At 40.9% G+C, this 18,810-nt stretch overlaps 1 protein-coding gene across 4 annotated transcripts in view; it reads right to left on the bottom strand.

The window, feature by feature from the left end:
* Positions 1-18,810, bottom strand: part of cast (calpastatin) — a 204,764-nt gene that overhangs the window by 144,545 nt on the left and 41,409 nt on the right. Inside the window, exon 1 of one of the 4 annotated variants that reach the window (XM_060836875.1) lies at positions 2,833-2,918. The exons of the other annotated variants lie outside the window; for them this stretch is intronic. Within the exon in view, the coding sequence (XP_060692858.1) occupies positions 2,833-2,853 (21 nt within the window). The 5' untranslated portion in view covers positions 2,854-2,918. Of the gene's footprint in view, positions 1-2,832; positions 2,919-18,810 lie in introns of those variants that run through there. 4 annotated transcript variants of the gene reach the window in all.

Raw genomic sequence — 18,810 nt, 5'->3', positions numbered from 1 at the left:
TGTTGCTGGAAAAGCGCAGCAGGTCAGGAGGATGAGCGCCTCATCTTCTGCCTGGGAACCCTCCAACCACAAGGGATGAACTCAGATTTCTTCAGTTTCCTCATTTCCCCTCCCCCCACCTTGTCTCAGTCAAATTCCTAACCTGCAATCTTCTTCCTGACCTCTCCACCCCCACCCCACTCCGGCCTATCACCCTCACCTTGACCTCCTTCCACCTATCGCATCTCCAATGCCCCTCCCCAAGTCCCTCCTCCCTACCTTTTATCTTAGCCTGCTGGACACACTTTCCTCATTCCTGAAGAAGGGCTTATGCCCGAAATGTCGAATCTCCTGTTCCTTGGATGCTGCCTGACCTGCTGCGCTTTTCCAGCAACACATTTTCAGCTCTATATTTATTCAATGCATTGTATTTGTCACTTTTAAAGGGAAAATACATTTCAGCTTCATAGGAAATTAATGTTGCATCATTTTGTGATGAGTCTTTGACTATAATTTTCGTGCATGCTCCTGCATAATTATAAATACCTCCTTGTTAAGCTCATTGGGATCCATTCATTGGCAGTCTTTTGAAGTGAGGACGATACATGCTTTGTGCTCTGTGGTAAGCCCATGGTAAGAGCTTGTACATGGAGTTTTTTTTACATGGGAAGCCAATTATACTGCAGCTGCCTGCAGTCCTGGCTGACTGAGAGATTCTCTGCCTCTTCCCACATGCCTTCATCACATTGGAAAGATTTGTATGTTGAGAATCATGTATGGCCACAGCCTCTACTCAGTGGAACAATTAACTATTGATGGGACATATACATTTACTTCAATCTGAAATCCCTTCTTGACAATATTTATTGTAGGACTGCAGCAAACTAAATAGCAGACTTGTGAATGCAGTGCCAACTCATGCTATTTTTTTTAAAAAAGCTTGCCCTTGTTTACATTTCAATATGCTAAACTGCTTATGTATTCATGACATATTAGTACATGACACTGGTTCTGTACCACTCAAGTTCTTTTATTTCCAGCAAATAAGAAGCAATATTACATCCACTATTGAGTTAATCATGAAGTAAAGCTACAAGTCCTATCTTATGAAAAAACATTATCTTCTGTGGTTAGACAGCATTCATATCACTGTTCAGGCTGACCCAGAATGGGGAAAGCAATAGGTTGAAATTGTTCACTGCTGTTTTTCCCCTGATCTCAGTGGGTATTCAGCCCTTTCATGAAATCCTGCCTGATAAACATTAATGTATCCTGTTAAAAGTTCTGTATCCTGTTAAAAATTTAGCATAAATCATGATGGGATTCCCTTCACTTTGGAATTTCATGATGTGGAGGTGCCGGTGTTGGACTGGGGTGGACAAAGTCACAAGCTTTCGGAACCCTGCTCCTTCGTCAGGTGAAGTGAAGGAGCACCACTCTGAAAGCTTGTGACCTGCTGGATTATTAACTGGTTTCATGTGACTTCTGACTTTGAAATTTCAAACAGATCACAAGGTTACTTCCTATTCTGTGTGGTATCACCTTTCTGTTAACTGCTGTACTTTTAATTCAGTAAGTAATTATTTATTGCACATTTGGACCAGGCAAACAACTTCAGCTATGAACTGAATATTCTCACCTCAGACATAACAATGAAAGCTCAAATTTCATTCATTACTAACAATGATCAACCTGTTGGACTATAACCTGGTGTTGTGTAATTTTTAACTTTTTCCACCCCAGTCTAACATCAGTGCCTCCACATAATGATCATTTGAGTACTGTTAGATCAGGACAGTCGAGAAAGGAGATCAGGGATCCCACTTTGCTTCCCCTACCTAACACAGTCATCCCACCCTGACCCAAATACAGGAGGCTTGGTATTCAGGCCTGAATGGGTCGGCACAGTGGCACAGTGGCTAGCACTGCTATCTCACAGCATCAGGGACCCAGGTTCGAGTCCCGCCTCAGGGACTGTCTGTGTGGGTTTCCTCCCACAATCCAAAGATATGCAGGTCAGGTGAATTGGCCATGCTAAATTGCCCGTAGTGATAGATGCATTAGTCAGGGGGAATGGTGGATTACCCTTCAGAGGGTCGGTATGGACTTGTTGGGCTGAAGGGCCTGTTTTCATTCTGTAGGGAATCTAATCTAATGTAGCACTTCATACCAGGGTCAATTAATTACATGCGCGATAACATCAGGTACTAGCTTGGTCAGTGCCTTGTTCCATGCAAGTGTAAATAAAGGGTAACTTGGTGTTGGGATACTGGCCTTTGTGGAGTTATTTCACCACCTGCCCTTTTTTTGTAGCCTCTTGAGTTATTGTGACTTGATCCAGACATTATTTTAAATGAAACTTCAAAATAAGTAAATTAAAAGATTTAAATGTCACACAGCCACTGCCACCACACTGCCAGTAGAAATACATGGAGCTGAAGTTCCAGTGGGAGACCTTTCCTCATGCCCTTGCGCTCCCTCATTATAGCTGCCAAGCATCACTGTCAAATTTGTCGAGTCTGATGCCCAAAAAGCGTAGTGGGTAATGAGAAGCTCTAAAGAATTAGGTCATTAACAAACTTAATAACACTTTTAAAATGGCGGGCGAGCTGCTGATTTCCATGCTCACTCGCAGATTGGCATGATAACATCATGGAATCAATACAAAGTCATCATACACCATGATATGTTCATCAGGGTGGAGGGGTGGGGCCTCTCTCAAGAGGTTCGTTCGTTGCTATGTGGAACGTTCACACATTACTATTAATGGCAAATAAGTTAAAAGAAAAACCGAAATCATTTCAGTTTAACATCTAAACTGTTAAAAGTGACCAGTAACCGCAAGAAATTTACCTGAAATAATATTGTTATCATAGTGCTCAAAATGAGGGCCTGGATGTTCTGGCAACTCCTCTTCCAGTTTGTAATCTCTCTTGCCTTCCGTCACGCCATTCACTTTTGTTGTTTCTACACTGCGACTTTTTTCATATCTCCCCAGAAGAACTTTCATTATCCAAAGGACGTGGGTGGGGAATATTTCACTCGGTTAATCGAATTCTGGATAATTGAATGCTGGATGACATAGTTTAGCCGAGCATCAGGACCTTGCGAACATAACAGATAATCCGATGTTTGGATAATTGAGGTGCCTCTGTACTTGATGAAAACTTGTTATATCCATAATTGTTCCCAGCTATAATGAAAGGTCATAGACCTGAAATGTTAACCCTTTCTTTCTCCACAGCTGCAGTCTAACTTAACTCGCTGATTGTTTCTATGTTTTCTGTTTTTATTTTCACTCACTTATTTGGCCACTGACGTCAGCAGGAAAGGAATGCAGCAGGATCAGGTCTGAGGTAAATATGAAAAACAGCCACACGTAATTTTATACTCAAAGAATATCATGTTTTACAGACTGCAAATTATATCATCCTTTTCACAAGAATAATCAGTACAGGTAATTTTTCTATAATGTGATGGTTGTGTTCTTGTGCAACTCCGCACTATAGAAAACTCATGCTTTAGAAAAGCTTTCAAACTGTTGGTGATGTCATTGCATTGTAGCCAACACACGTTTTATAAGTTCTCGCTTAAGAAACATTGTCCCCAATTCATCAATTGCATTTTAGTAAATCTGTGATAACGAAATGTGCATTATAGCAGAATTACTTGAACACTCTAGACAAAATAACTACATATTTCTATCATTGTTTAGAGGGGGAAGAGAGCAATGTCAGAGAAACAGTTCATGGAATCACAGAATCATTACAAAACAGAAGGAGGTCAGTCAGTCCATCACATCTGCACCAGCTCTTTGAATGAACATCATGACTTATAACAATTCTCCTGCCTTTTCCCTACATCCACACACATTGGATCATTATTTAAATGGAATCAATGCCCCTCAAATGTCACAACTGAATCTGCCACCACTTGTGCTTCTTGGTAGTTCTTTCTTGACCAAAGCCATAAGTTGTGAAAATGTTTTTTTTTCTCACCTTACATCTGCTTCCTTTGTAATTCAATTTAAATCTGTTCCCTCTTGTTCTCAATTCTTTTACAAGTGGGAACAGTTTTCCCTATCTACTCTATCAAGCCTCCTCATGATTTTGAAAACCTCAATCAGATCTTCTCTTAGCCTTCGGCTATTCAAGGCCAACCTTTCCAATCCATATGACTGAACTTTCTCATCTCTGAAAATGCCTTGTCAATCTCTTCTGCACTCTCTCCAATGCATTCACATTCTTCCTATAGTATGGTATCCAGAAATGAACACAATACCCTATCTGAGGTGAAACCAAACTCCTTACTCAGCATACTTCATTTCTTTAAGTAACCTTTACTGGAAGTATCTCTTTCCCACCTTGTAATGAATTCTCACATTGAACCGATTTCCTAGATGTACTCACTTGACCTCCCTCAATCTGACTACATGTCCTCACTGACAATGGGATTAAATGGCATGGTTACAATACTTTACTGAAATCATATGCAGTCAGGGAACATTTCAGATTTATGAGCAATCTTTTGAGCTTCAAGTAAATCTGTCACTGGTAGCATGAGGAATGGAATAAGCTACAAATGACCAGCATATTATGACTAAGTGGACTAATCAAATAGCTACACAAATTTCTCCTTTCAGTGCTGAGGTAAAAATAAACATTGCCATTGAAAAAAGTATCCAACTTATATATGATTAAATGCAAGTCCAGAGATATCAAACCCATGAACTGAAAATTCATTTCTTCCTGTCAACAGCACAACATTCTCATACTTTTACTTTTTTTTAAATTAAAATTGACTCAAACAAAAGGAAATCTTTGCAGCACTGAGTGTATGTGAAACTATGAAAGCTAGCAACAGCTGACAGAAATGTTGTCATGTATTGAGGAGGATGCTTCTCAGTTTGGGTTTTTGGTGACATGGAACTGAAAGGAAGCAGCCATGATTCAGGTCAGTTGGTATAATCAATGAGGAGTTGGAATTTCCCCTTGAAGCAGAAGTCCCATCATCACATTCCCTCCCTCTAATCTTTTCTGCATGTTCACTATGATTTCACCCCACAGATGTGGGGCTACTGCCTCTCAACCAGGAACAGGCAGATGCTGAAGACAGCAGGTTCAAGGTTTGACTCACACCCTATAATTGCAGAGAAAGTCAACATAAATCATACAGTAAATATTTAGGACATTTGAAGTTACCAACAACTCTTTAAGCTACCCATCAAACCATTCCCAATGCCAGAGCAGGCATTCCTATGGTCCACAAAGCTAATGTGATTCACTGACCATTTTAAATGTATTACAATTATTCACCTATGCAACTCACTGAAGATGTCAAACTCTGGGAAATATAAAATAGAGGTAGGCAACAACAGGGAGGTTCTGATGTCAATTTGAGAGTGCTGAGCTATGGCATGCTGCAAATGTGTTGCTGGTCAAAGCACAGCAGGTTAGGCAGCATCTCAGGAATAGAGAATTCGACGTTTCGAGCATAAGCCCTTCATCAGGAGCTTATGCTCGAAACGTCGAATTCTCTATTCCTGAGATGCTGCCTAACCTGCTGTGCTTTGACCAGCAACACATTTGCAGCTGTGATCTCCAGCATCTGCAGACCTCATTTTTTACTCGAGCTATGGCATGCCACAATTCCCAAGCTGGTGACTGGCAAGAATCAACTGATAATGTTGGAATTCTGACAGCTTACCTCTTTATCCACCTGCCTGATTATGAAAAGGTTTTGGCCCAATATTTTTTCCCTCTCCACAGATGCCAACAAGCCTTCTAAGCATCTCCATCATGTTCAGATTTTATTTCAGATTTTCTTTTGCTTTCAAAAAAATGATCAGATTGTGTGAGGTAGTGTGAAATCTTGCAGATCCTGTTTGGTGTCCAATTAAATGACAACATATAGATCACACACTTATCTCTAACGAATATTTGTGGAAATGTACTGATCAATATTTATATATGTGTAATAGAAAAAAAGGTCTGCTCCTACAATTCCATAATGTACAATAATTATTCAACATATTTGTGTTCTGAAATCTCAGAAGAGTGCTAACTAGATTATGTAGAGTTGACTCATCAATAGCAAATAAAATAATACAAAGGTGAAATGACGGCAAAGCCCATTTCAGGAATGTGATGTGTTGTATTGACACTCTTTGTGACATTTATAATGAAGTATGCTGATGAATCCTCAGTAACATAACAGGACAGAACAATGGGCAGGATTTCCCCTCCCTGGTGTGGCATGACCAACAACGATGAGAAAAGTTGCGAAAATGCAGAATGAAAGAATAGAATCTCAACCCAGAGAAAACATTTTATAATTATCCCTCAAGTCTTGCATGGCGATCCAAGAGACAACTATCTGATCTCCATGCATTTGTATTTCACTAAAGGCTGATCTCTGCTTATTTACACCACACCTCCAATTTTCTTCTCCTTCTCCAAGGATCTTGGCATGTAAATGCCCAACTTTGTAAGTCAGGGAGATTACCTGTCAGTTGCAACTTGCTGAATGCTTGTCCTGACCATCGTGCAAATTTTTTTTAGAACAACCTCCTTGTACCCCATGGCCACCATCTTCCTCAACTCTTCATTCAGCAGTGGTAAATCCCCAGCCTGCTTTCAAACTGACTAACATACCGCTACACTTCAATACTTTATTGTGGAACTCAGGAATACCCATGTCGTAGACCATTGACTTAGGAAAACGATGTTGACTATTCAGTCCATTCATTCTATTCCACCATTCAATGAGATCATGGCTAATCTTTCAATCCTCCGATACTTTCCTGTCTTATCCCCATAACCCATGACTCCCTTATTGATGTTTTAAAAACCTCAGCCTTGAATATACATAATGATACAGCCTCAGCTGCCTTCTGTGGTAGATTCACTACCCTCAGAGAAAACAAAAGAAACTCCTGCATTGGTCTTAAATAGGAGAACCTTTACTCTGAGATTATGCCTCCTTTTTGTAGATTATCCCACAAGAAAAAAGCCATCTCTGCATTTATCCTGTCACATTCCCTAAGAATTTTATATGTTTCAGCAAGTTCACCTGTCATTCTTTTAAACTCCAAAATTCCAATGGGTACAAGCTCAACCTACTCCAAGGCCAAAATCAACCCAGTAAACACTCTCGGATTGAGAAAACTCCATTTGTCTCGCCTATTACCCACTGAACTTGGATGCTTTTTTACCTAATTCATGGGCAAGAACTCTCAAATCCTTTTGTTCTGTAGCTTTCTACAGTTTAAGTAACATTCATCTTCTCTACTTTTCCCGCCAAAGTGCATAACCTCACATTTTCCCATTTTATATTTCTTCTGCAAATTTTTTGCAACCTTGCTTAACCTGTTTGGAGACTTTTGCAACCTGTTTGCAACCTTCTGCAGACTTTTCATGTCATCCTCACCAACTGTCTTCCCATTTATTTTTGTATCATCCGTAAACTTGGCTGTATTACATTTGCCATCCTTATCCAAGTCATAATATGTAGTGAATAATTGTGGTCTCAGCACTGATCCCTGTGGAACTCAATTAGCTACAGGATGAAAATGCTGCCCTTATCCCAAATCTCTATATTCTATTAGATAGCCAATTGTCTAACCAGTCAAATGTATGTTAGGGTTAAGGTGGTGATGACATTATAGTTGTATTATAAGGACTCACTGGAAACAGGAAAATATGATGGGGCCACAGGGACAGCAACACAAAAAAAAGAACATGGAGCAAACATAAAGCATGGAGGGAAATTTGTGCACCACTCCGAGCATGGTTCCTGACATCTTTATGAGGTCCTCACATTGATGCAGAAAGCAGATAAATGACCATATTTGAAAATGCCAAAGACTTCTTTAAAGTGCTTTTTTGATGCCCGAGTCACTTTGGCAGAAAGGACTCTATGCATCTTTGTGGCATGCCATGATCTTCACAACTTGAGCTGGCAAAATTGTGGTGGGGTCCTGATGCAGATGAAATGGGGAAACGAGAACAATTTTGTGAGGATAATGAAAAGAATGAAGATTAGGAGATTGACCACAAGGACCCTCCAAGACAGCATGACAAAGCAATGCAGCATTGAATTCAGGAGGCCAGACAGAACCTAATTGAACCCACTTCCAGGATAAATGAGCTGAGTTTCGATATTGTTGAACATTCTATTAGTAAATCAGCAGCAGCTCCTGCTTAACACAAGGATTATATGGAGCTGACCAGTCCTTGATATTTTCTGGTTTTGAAAAAATGTCTTGCTTTTAACTCTAAGTTTGATATTTTTGGGTGATCCCACTGTCAATTATCGAAACGTAACATGCCCTACTGGCGTTTAAGGAGAAAGCAGCAGTCAGTGAGACTAACATTGCATGGCACTTAAATTACATACCTTTTAAGGCCTCTCTCAGGATATCATGTCTTGAATGAAGTGACTCATGACAGCCATCAGGTTGAGAGGAATGCCCCTTTGACACTGTCATTGTCAGTAGCTATTCACTGTTTTAGTGTGTAAATAAACTGTTACACTGTGTTGAAATGCTTGAGCATACTCCTGTAGGACAGCACTGAATCTTAAAGAGGCAGCACGTTGTGCTAGTTTGCCTCAAAAATAATAAGCCAGGAGTGAGGGGGAATATTTGAACTGTCTATTGTGCACCACCAGTCTCAAACAGTCTTAAAAGCTGAGAGACAGAATGAACCTTTACCCCCAGAAATGTGTAGAGTCTTCACTGATTCTAACCTCAATCACTGGTATCTGCAGTCAAACGGTCCGTTACTTGTGAGAGATTAGCAATGCTTGCTATTACAACATTAAACCTTGGGATGTCTAAAGAGGCTGCTTATCTCTCAAATGGTGTGACTTAACCAGGTCTGACAGTGACACAGGCATGAAGAACAGGCCCTTGAAGAATGTAAGTGAAAATGTATTTACAAAAGTTCAAGGTTATTCATATTGATATTGCATGTGTGTCACTTATAAAAAAATTTCAGTAAGTTTTCTCCTTCCTCTGCCTCTCATTTAACAGCATTCCTGACCTGTGCAGCTGGGATAGAGGGAGCTGTTCTGTTGTTGGTCCTGTTGACCTGGAAGACTGAGGGAGTTGTCCCCACACTCTCATCGGTATGGAGTAATGCAGGCTTTACAATCACAAGGGGAGAAAAGGAAGGGCTGGGTACCTCTGCTGAGTCCTGAGAAGATAATTTGATTAGATTAGATTTCCTACAGTGTGGAAACAGGCCCTTCGGCCCAACAAGTCCACACCGACCCTCCGAAGAGTAACCCACCCAGACCCATTTCCCTCTGACTAATGCACCTAACACTATGGGCAATTTAGCATGGCCAATTCACCTAACCTGCACATCTTTGGGCTGTGGGAGGAAACCAGAGCACATGGAGGAAACCCACGCAGACAGTCATCCGAGGCTGGAATCGAACCTGGGACCCTGGTACTGTGAGGCCACATCCTGAAAATCTCGAGTGTAGCGATTCTTCCTGTGAGCAAATGGTGGCACTGCCACTAATGCTGATCACCTAGAATGTCAAAGTGCAAGTCCATGCATGCATCATGCAGATACTGTGCTGGACCTGGGCCTCCATAGTGGTACCCAATCTGCCCATGGAGATGGCCAGTGACACAGATACCAGAACCATTACAGTACTGGTTACATTGGTGAACTCCTCTATCCTTCAATTCCATTTACTAACTGTCTCTGACAAATCTGCCTACTGCTCCTGCAACTGTATGTGAATTCTGACAAAGTCATGAATGACCCATATCATGGGGTCATCTTCTCCCTGCAGCTGAGCTGGTGCCTGGTCTCTGGCAGAGCAACCCAGGGCACTTTGACCTTGACCAGCCGCAGAAATGTCAGTGGAGCGCTCACTGGATTGTTCTCCCCACTCCACTGAGATGAAAGTCTCTGAGCTGTTAGGGGATGCAGGTGAAAGCCTTGCTAGTACAAACTCTGAGGGCTGAATGGCTTCCTACCCAGAGGTTGAGATGGAGTTGAGGATCTCTTTGTGGAGTAATGCCATGGACCACTAGAGCCTGCAAAGAAATGGAGTTACTTATCTATGACAGAGAAAAGCATGTGTAGATTAAAAACAAGTTAACAAGGGTGGAATGGGGAAGAGCATGGCATTGCATAATGAAGCTTACCCCAGTGCCGACCTGCCCTATGATCTTCCCCTTTCACCACCATTTCTCAGGAGGGTAAAATTTCCCGCCTCAAAGTTAAATGTCAGGCTTTAGGGGGAAAAATTACAAAATATACTTGACATAATTAAATAAATGCCATGCTTTTCAAGCATATATACTGAAGGAACTTTTTAGTGCTATTCCCAGACTTATTCCACACCTAAATAAATTTGTAATTAAAAACATTTGCTTCTCATAGCCACCTCCCTGGCTAAACACCATGCCATGATTTATGCCAAGAATGGGAGAGAAAAAGCAAGTGAGCAGATGAGAGAAAACTGAAAGCTCACATAAAGCAAAGAGGCAATCTGTGCAGTTTCTTGACCAATCAAATCAATTTGACTCAATTCGACTGAAATTCCCCACCCTTTCTCTGGTGTGGAACAAGGATGGCCATTCTCGTACTCCTTTGTGAATTTCTTCAAATGCATTCTTACAAATTTCTCAGATATTTTTTGAATCAATTTATTGGCCTTCAATTCTGCTTCATGTAAACTCACTATACTACTTTTGATGATGTGTTGTTTTGTTTTGATAAACTGTTCATTCACCAAAGTGCAAATAAAATCTACAATAATTTAAACAATATGAATTTCCAACCTACTTTTAATAGCCCAGAAGAGTAATAAATTATTATACAGGACATACACTATATATATAAATTCTTGCAATATGCATCATCCATCGCTATATCCACACTTATGATTCAAACTGACTGTACAAATTTGGCTTTAAAACGCTAGAAAATGCTAGAAACATCAGCAGGTCAGCCAGCAACTTTAGAGACAGAAGAATTAATGTTTCAGATCAGTCACTTATTTTACTCAACATTAACTCTGTTTGTTCTCCCCAGATAATGTGTAAGCATATGCAGCATGCTCTATTTCATCTCTGATTTCCAGCACCTATATTATTTTATGTACAGTATGAAAACTGTCATGTTATAATTACACTGTACCACCTGTGGTGATAATATAACAACTCAGTTTTGAATATTTAGCTTCTCAACCTGCACTGCAGAGGAACACCAACTTGAGTTTACTTTGCCTCTGTTTCCCAAATTTGCTTATGCTTTTAAATGTTTTACCATTAATCAAAAATGATGTATTATTTAAAAGTGATGAAATTTATGATTTAAATTAAACACTGATTTATATTTGCATCCTGATCAAACTGGCACCTTACTCACAAATCTTGCTTCACTGGAAAACTACATTTCATCTTTATTTTCTTGTATGTAACACCAGCTGTGGGGCTAGATTGCCCAAATAAAAGTTCAAACATTGTTCATTCCATTTTTTTGTCACTTCCTCAAAGAACAACAGCTACGAGTTGTAGCTACAACAGCTACAATGGTAGTTTGTTCTTCATTTCTAATTTAGAATGCATATTGTATATTTTTGTCTCCCAGTATATTACAGAAATATAAATAAACACCTTGCAGCATTTCACTACATAATATTTGCCTTCTTTCACCCTTACATTACATTGATGATCACTGCACTTCTGAAAGTACATTTTGAGCTGTGACCATCTACAAAGTCCATGCAAGGTCACTGATGTGATCTTAATATTGAAGTGCTTGAGTGCAGTAGAGTGCCAAAAATTTACTTGATATTAAGCAAAATGCATTGTTATGATATAAATTTGCAGTTCAAAGTTTATGCAAGAAAAAAATACATGTAAATAGAATCATAAAGTCTTTATAGCAATGGAAGCAGGCCATTTGGCCCATCGAGTCCACATTACCTTCTGTAGAGCATTCTACCCAGACTCACAACCCCCTATCCCTGCAACCCTGCATTGCCCGTGGCTAATCCACCTAGCCTGCACATTCCTGGATTCCATGAGCAATTTAGCCACCTAACCTTGACTTTTTCTCCACTACTAACCACTACCAATAATCACCCATAGAGCCAATTATGTCAGACCTTAACAGTGATACTCCCTTGTGGATAGCCAGATGTTACACCCTATTCTTTACAGACTGGGTATTCAAAGTTAACTCAATAATTAAAACCTTCCTCCACAATAAAAAATTAAATGCTGTTTTTAAACAATAAAATCTGCCTCAGATCAGTGATACTTAATAATTAATACCAGTTATCTTACCATATAATCTGAAAAGTCTCTGTCCTACTTTGATCAAAAAAGTGTTAATCTGTATTAGTTCAAGCACCAACTCAAATAATTGTTGGGAGTTCCTACAATGTTTAATAGTAGGTGGAGTTTTATTTTCCTTGCAATTAGAAAGATGCAAAGTCACCTTGCAAATCGAGAAAATTCACTTTGTTAATTGGATTCCTTCACTCTTCCAGCATAACCTCATGTTTCAAAGGTTAAACCCTTAGCAACAGAATCACAAAACAACTTTAACTGACATCAGCTCTCAAAAGTAAACTCTGCACATAACAGATCATCACCCTTCCCCTTGCAATGCTCCCAACTACACCAGCTCATTCTGAAATCGCCTACCAACAGTTACAACATTTAAATCTATAAAATATATTGCATTCTTTAATTCAAAGAGGGTTGAAATTTTTCAGTTTATTGTTGAATCAGATCCAAAAGCTGTACTTCTAAATTTACAAGTTTACAAAAGAAACTGATATGCCTTGTGTCTATTCCACATTCCTTTATTTACATACCCAAGGTGAAATATCTTGACTGAAATGAACTAGCTCAGTTTACGATTAAGATAAGATGTTACTAAATGTATATGTTAATCTATGAAGAGGAACATTTCATGCATTCATTTGTTCTAAATTTCTCAAATTTCAGGAAAGATGGAGTTGAGTCATTACAATTTGACTGAAGCAATTCAGATTTTCTCTGACCTGCAAGAGTGAAATATAAGGTTGCATTTCTAGAGGTAAAGTTTTAAACATGGAAAATTCAACGAGAATAGTATTGAAATCATCACTCCTGATTTCCAGCTGTGATACAGCATAAGAGTCCTGCATTGTCAGAGTCAAAGTCTTTCAGATCAGACATAAGGCCAAGACCGTGTTCAATTACTCAGGGTGAATAAAAAAATCCGATGATGTGTTGAAGACGAGGGGAATATTAGCCCATATTCTATACACAGTTGATTTTGCTGTAACGTGGTAGTTTAAGTGTTCTCAATTCGTCAATCATGTTATAGTGAATTTGTCTTAATGAAACATGCGTTATAGCAGAACAACCTGTATGTGTATATCCCTCGATCAACATAACCAAAAAACAGATTATCTGATTATTTTTCAGTTTGCCCCCTCATGGGGTGTGAACATTGCTGGCAGCACCAGCAAATATTGCTTATCTAAAATTTGGCACATTATTACTTGGTAATACAGCTGCCATAGCAGTTGGAACAACTGGAACATATTAGTCAGAAATGTAGCCAGTTCAGCTTCAAATGTATTGTTGGACTAGATCCAAAGCCTTTGTTGTTTCAATTCCTGAAATTCCTACCTCAAGAGATACAAAATCCCTCCTCACAAATGCCACGCTTTGGCTCATCCAATTCCCTCCACGTGGCTTCAAGAAATGGTCTTACTCTCAGGACATAGGAACGACTTCTGAGAATCCCAAGAAAAATTTTTGGTATGGTGTTTCATATTAATGTAGGACAACTACAACACTAATTATAATACATTATGAGAAAGAGGGATGAAGGAAGTATAAACTTTTTCCAAAGTTTCACATTATTGCTTTGCATATTTTCACAGGCCGTTTAAATTTCTATCTGTTCACATCAGCAACTCATGTTACAATGGGAAATATTTTCTCCACAGTAATTAAAACCAATCAATAATTCATTACTGCTGCAATTGCTTTAAAAATACATACCCAAAACTCTTTTCATTTCTGAAGAATCAAAGGTTCAGAACAAAATATGTCATTGAATCTTTATAATAGAACTTAAAAAGTAAGAAAAGATCTGTAGTAATTTTCAAAATGAAAACACACTCATTAGCCTTTGTGCAAAACCTGGAAAAGGACGAACAAACCTTTTCCACAACTGCGTACACAAGATGTCCACCAAAAATCTGGCTTTTGCTCATTTTCTGAAGTTGTCCACAATGACTCTGATGAGTCTTGCTTTTCCAGCAACACATTTTCAGCGAACCCTCCAACCACAAGGGATGAACTCAGATTTCTCCAGTTTTCTCATTTGCCCTCCCCCCACCTTGTCTCAGTCAAATCCACTCCGGCCTATCACCCTCACCTTGACCTCCTTCCACCTATCGCATTTCCAACACCCCTCCCCCCAAGTCCCTCCTCCCTACCTTTTATCTTAGCCTGCTGGACACACTTTCCTCATTCCTGAAGAAGGGTTCATGCCCGAAACGTCGATTCTCCTGCTCCTTGGATGCTGCCTGACCTGCTGCGCTTTTCCAGCAACACATTTTCAGCTAGTCCACACCTCCCCCCTTACTACCCTCCAAGGCCCCAAAGGATCCTTTCATATCTGCCACAAATTCACCTGCACCTCCACACACATGATTTACTGCATCCGCTGCACCCGATGTGGCCTCCTCTATATTGGGGAGACAGGCCACCTACTTGCGGAACGTTTCAGAGAACACCTCTGGGACACCCGGACCAACCAACCCAACCAACCCATGGCTCAACACTTCAACTCCCCCCCCCCCACTCCACCAAGGACATGCAGATCCTTGGACTCCTCCATTGCCAGACCACAGCAACACGACGGCTGAAGGAAGAGCGCCTCATCTTCCGCCTAGGAACCGTCCAACCACAAGGGATGAACTCAGATTTCTCCAGTTTCCTCATTTCCCCTCCCCCACCTTGTCTCAGTCAAATCCCTCAAATTCAGCACTGCCTTCCTAACCTGCAATCTTCTTCCTGACCTGTCCGCCCCCATCCCCACTCTGGCCTATCACCCTCAACTTGACCTCCTTCCGCATTTCCAACACCCCTCCCCCAAGTCCCTCCTCCCTACCTTTTATCTTAGCCTGCTGGACACACTTTCCTCATTCCTGAAGAAGGGCTCATGCCCGAAACGTCAATTCTCCTGCTCCTTGGATGCTGCCTGACCTGCTGCACTTTTCCAGCAACACATTTTCAGCCACAATGACTCTGATGCACATTTTCTGGCTGTGAGCATTCCCCAGCCTTTGTGTATATTTAAAGGAACAACTGTCTTCTCTTCATGAGGGATCACATCAACTTTGCTCTTCTCCAACCAAAATGAAGACACTATCTTTGAGTTCCAAGGTCAATTTTTGAACATTCAAGGTGGACTGTGTATGAGAAGTTATTAAAAAGCTAAAGACAAATACTACTTTTATTTTAAAAATAAGACATCTATACACTCTTTGTTGAATCCCCCACTATCAACAACTTGGGAGTTACATTTTGACCAGAAACTAAACTGGACTAGTACAGTTCCTACAAGTTCAGGCAAGAGGCTAGGAATACTGTAGCAAGTATCTTATCTCCTGGTTCTCCAAAGACTGTCCACCATTATAAGACACAAGTCAGGAATATGATGGAATAATCCCCCGTCACCTGGATAAGTGCAGTTCCAACAAGCAGCTTGATGCTATCGAGGACAAAACAGTCTGCTTGTTTGGCACCACATCGATAAGCACTCACTCCCTCAACTACTGAAACTCAGTAGAAGCAGGGTGCACGAGCTACAAGATACACTGCAGTAATTCACATAGACTGCTTAGACAACACCTTCCAAACATGTGATCATTTCCATCTAGAAGGACAAGGGCAGAAAATACATGGGAACACTACCACTGCAAGTTCTTCTTTTAGCCACTCACTATACGGACTTGTAAATATATTGCTATTCCTTTAGTACTGTTAGGTAAAAATCCCGGAATTCCTTCTCTGTTAGCACAAGGATTGCTGAGGCTCAAAGGTAGTTTACTATCACCTTCTCAAGGGTAACGAGGCATGGGCAATAAATAAAACAATTGAAAGCAGGAATTGTTGGAGAAACTCAGCAGGTCTGGCAGAAGCTGTGAGAAGAAGGTAGAGTTAACATGTCAAGTCTCGTAACTCTAACAGTCATACAGTCATAGAGATGTACAGCATGGAAACAGACCCTTTGGTCCAACCTGTCCATGCCGACCAGATATCCCAAACCAATCTAGTCCCACCTGCCAGCACCTGGCCCATATCCATCCAAACCCTTCCTATTCATATGCCCATCCAAATGCATCTTAAATGTTGCAATTGTATCAGCTTCCACCACTTCCTCTGGCAGCTCATTCCATACCTGTACCACCATGTGTGTGAAAACATTGCCCCTTAGGTCTCTTTTATATCTTTCCCCCCTCACCCTAAATCTATGCCCTCTAGTTCTGGACTCCCCAACCCCAGGGAAAAGACTTTGCCCATTTACACTATCCATGCCCCTCATAATTTTATAAACCTCTATAAGGTCACCCCGCATCCTCTGACGCTCCAGGAAAAACAGCCCCAGCCTGTTCAACCTCTCCCTACAGCTCAAATCCTCCAACCCTGGCAACATCCTTGTCAATCTTTTCTGAACCCTTTCATGTTTCACAACATCTTTCCGATAGGAAGGAGACCAGAACTGCATGCAATATTCCAACAGTGGCCTAACCATTGTCCTATACAACATGACCTCCCTACTCCTGTACTCAATACTCTGACCAGTAAAGGAAAAACTCAATCAGGTTTGTGAGACATGATTTCCCATGCACCAAGCCATGTTGACTATCCCTCATCAGTCCTTGCCTTTCCAAATACGTGTACATCCTGTCCCTCAGGATTCCCTCCAACAATTTGCCCACCACCGATGTCAGGCTTATCGGTCTATAGTTCCCTGGCTTGTCTTTACCACCCTTCTTAAATAGTGGCACCACGTTGCCAACCTCCAGTCTTCTGGCTCCTCATCTGAGACTATCGATGATACAAATATCTCAGTAAGAGGCCCAGCACTCACTTCTCTAGCTTCCCACGAAGTTCTCGGGTACACCTGATCAGGTCCTGGAGATTTATCCACCTTTACCCGTTTTAAGACATCCAGCACTTCCTCCTCTGTAATATGGACATTTTGCAAGATGTCACCATCTATTTCCCTATAGTCTATATCTTCCATATTCTTTTCCACAATAAATACTGATGCAAAACACTCATTTAGTACCTCCCCCATTTTCTGTGGCTCCACACAAGGCTGCCTTGCTGATCTCTGAGGGGCCCTATTCCCTCCCTAGTTACCCTTTTGTCCTTCATGTATTTGTAAAAACCCTTTGGATTCTACTTAATTCTATTTGCCAAAGCTATCTCATGTCCCATTTTTGCCCTCCTGATTTCCTTCTTAAGTATACTCCTCATGCCTTTATACTCTTCTAAGGATTCACTCGATCTATCCTGTCTATACCTGACATATGCTTCCTTCTTTTTCTTAACCAAACCCTCAATTTCTTTAGTCGTCCAGCATTCCCTACACCTACCAGCCTTCCCTTTCACCCTGACAGGAATATACTTTCTCTGGATTCTCTTTATATCATTTCTGAAGGCTTCCCATTTTCCAGCCGTCCCTTTACCTGAGAACATCTGCCCCCAATCAGCTTTCAAAAGTTCTTGACTAATACTGTCAAAATTGGCCTTTCTCTAATTTGGAACTTCAACTTTTAGATATGGTCTATCCTTTTCCATCACTATTTTAAAACGAATAAAATTATGGTCACTGACCCCAAAGTGCTCCCCCACTGACACCTCAGTCACCTGCCCTGCCATATTTCCCAAGAGTAGGCCAAATTTTGCACCTTCTCTAGTAGGTACATCCACATACTGAATCAGAAAATTGTCTTGTATGCACTTAACAAATTCCTTTCCATCTAAACCTTTAACACTATGGCAGTCCCAGTCTATGTTTGGAAAGTTAAATCCCCCTACCATAACTACCCTATTATTCTTAAAGATAGCTGAGATCTCCTTCCATGGTTTCTCAATTTCGCTCTATTAGGGGGTCTATTATACAAAGCACAGCAGGCCAGGCAGCATCTCAGGAATAGAGAATTCGACGTTTCGAGCATAAGCCCTTCATATTCCTGATGAAGGGCTTATGCTCGAAACGTCGAATTCTCTATTCCTGAGATGCTGCCTGGCCTGCTGTGCTTTGACCAGCAACACATTTGCAGCTGTGATCTCCAGCATCTGCAGACCTCATTTTTTACCCGGTCTATTATACAATCCCAATAAGATGATCATCCCTTTCTTATTTCTCAGTTCCACCCAAATAACTTCCCTGGATGTATTTCCAGGAATATCCTCCCACAGCACAGCTGTAAAGGTATCCCTTATCAAAAATGTCACTCCCTCTCCTCTCTTGCCTCCCTTTCTGTCCTTCCTGTAGCATTTGTATCCTGGAACATTAAGCTGCCAGTCCTGCCCATCCCTGAATCATGTTTCTCTAACTGCTATGATACCCCAGTCCCATGTTCCTAACCATGCCCTGAGTTCACCTGCCTTCCCTGTTAGGCCCCTTGCAGCGAAATAAATGCAGTTTAATTGATTAGTCCTATTTTGTCCCTGTCTGCCCTGACTGTTTGACTCACTTCTGTTCTCAACTGTACCAGCGTCAGATTGAGCTCTTTCCTCACTATCTCCCTGGGTCCCACCTCCCCCCC

Source organism: Hemiscyllium ocellatum, chromosome 2, assembly GCF_020745735.1.
Source record: "Hemiscyllium ocellatum isolate sHemOce1 chromosome 2, sHemOce1.pat.X.cur, whole genome shotgun sequence".
NCBI lineage: Eukaryota > Metazoa > Chordata > Chondrichthyes > Orectolobiformes > Hemiscylliidae > Hemiscyllium > Hemiscyllium ocellatum.
The sequence above is the reverse complement of the archived record's forward strand: the minus strand, read 5'-3'. Positions and strand labels throughout refer to the sequence as shown.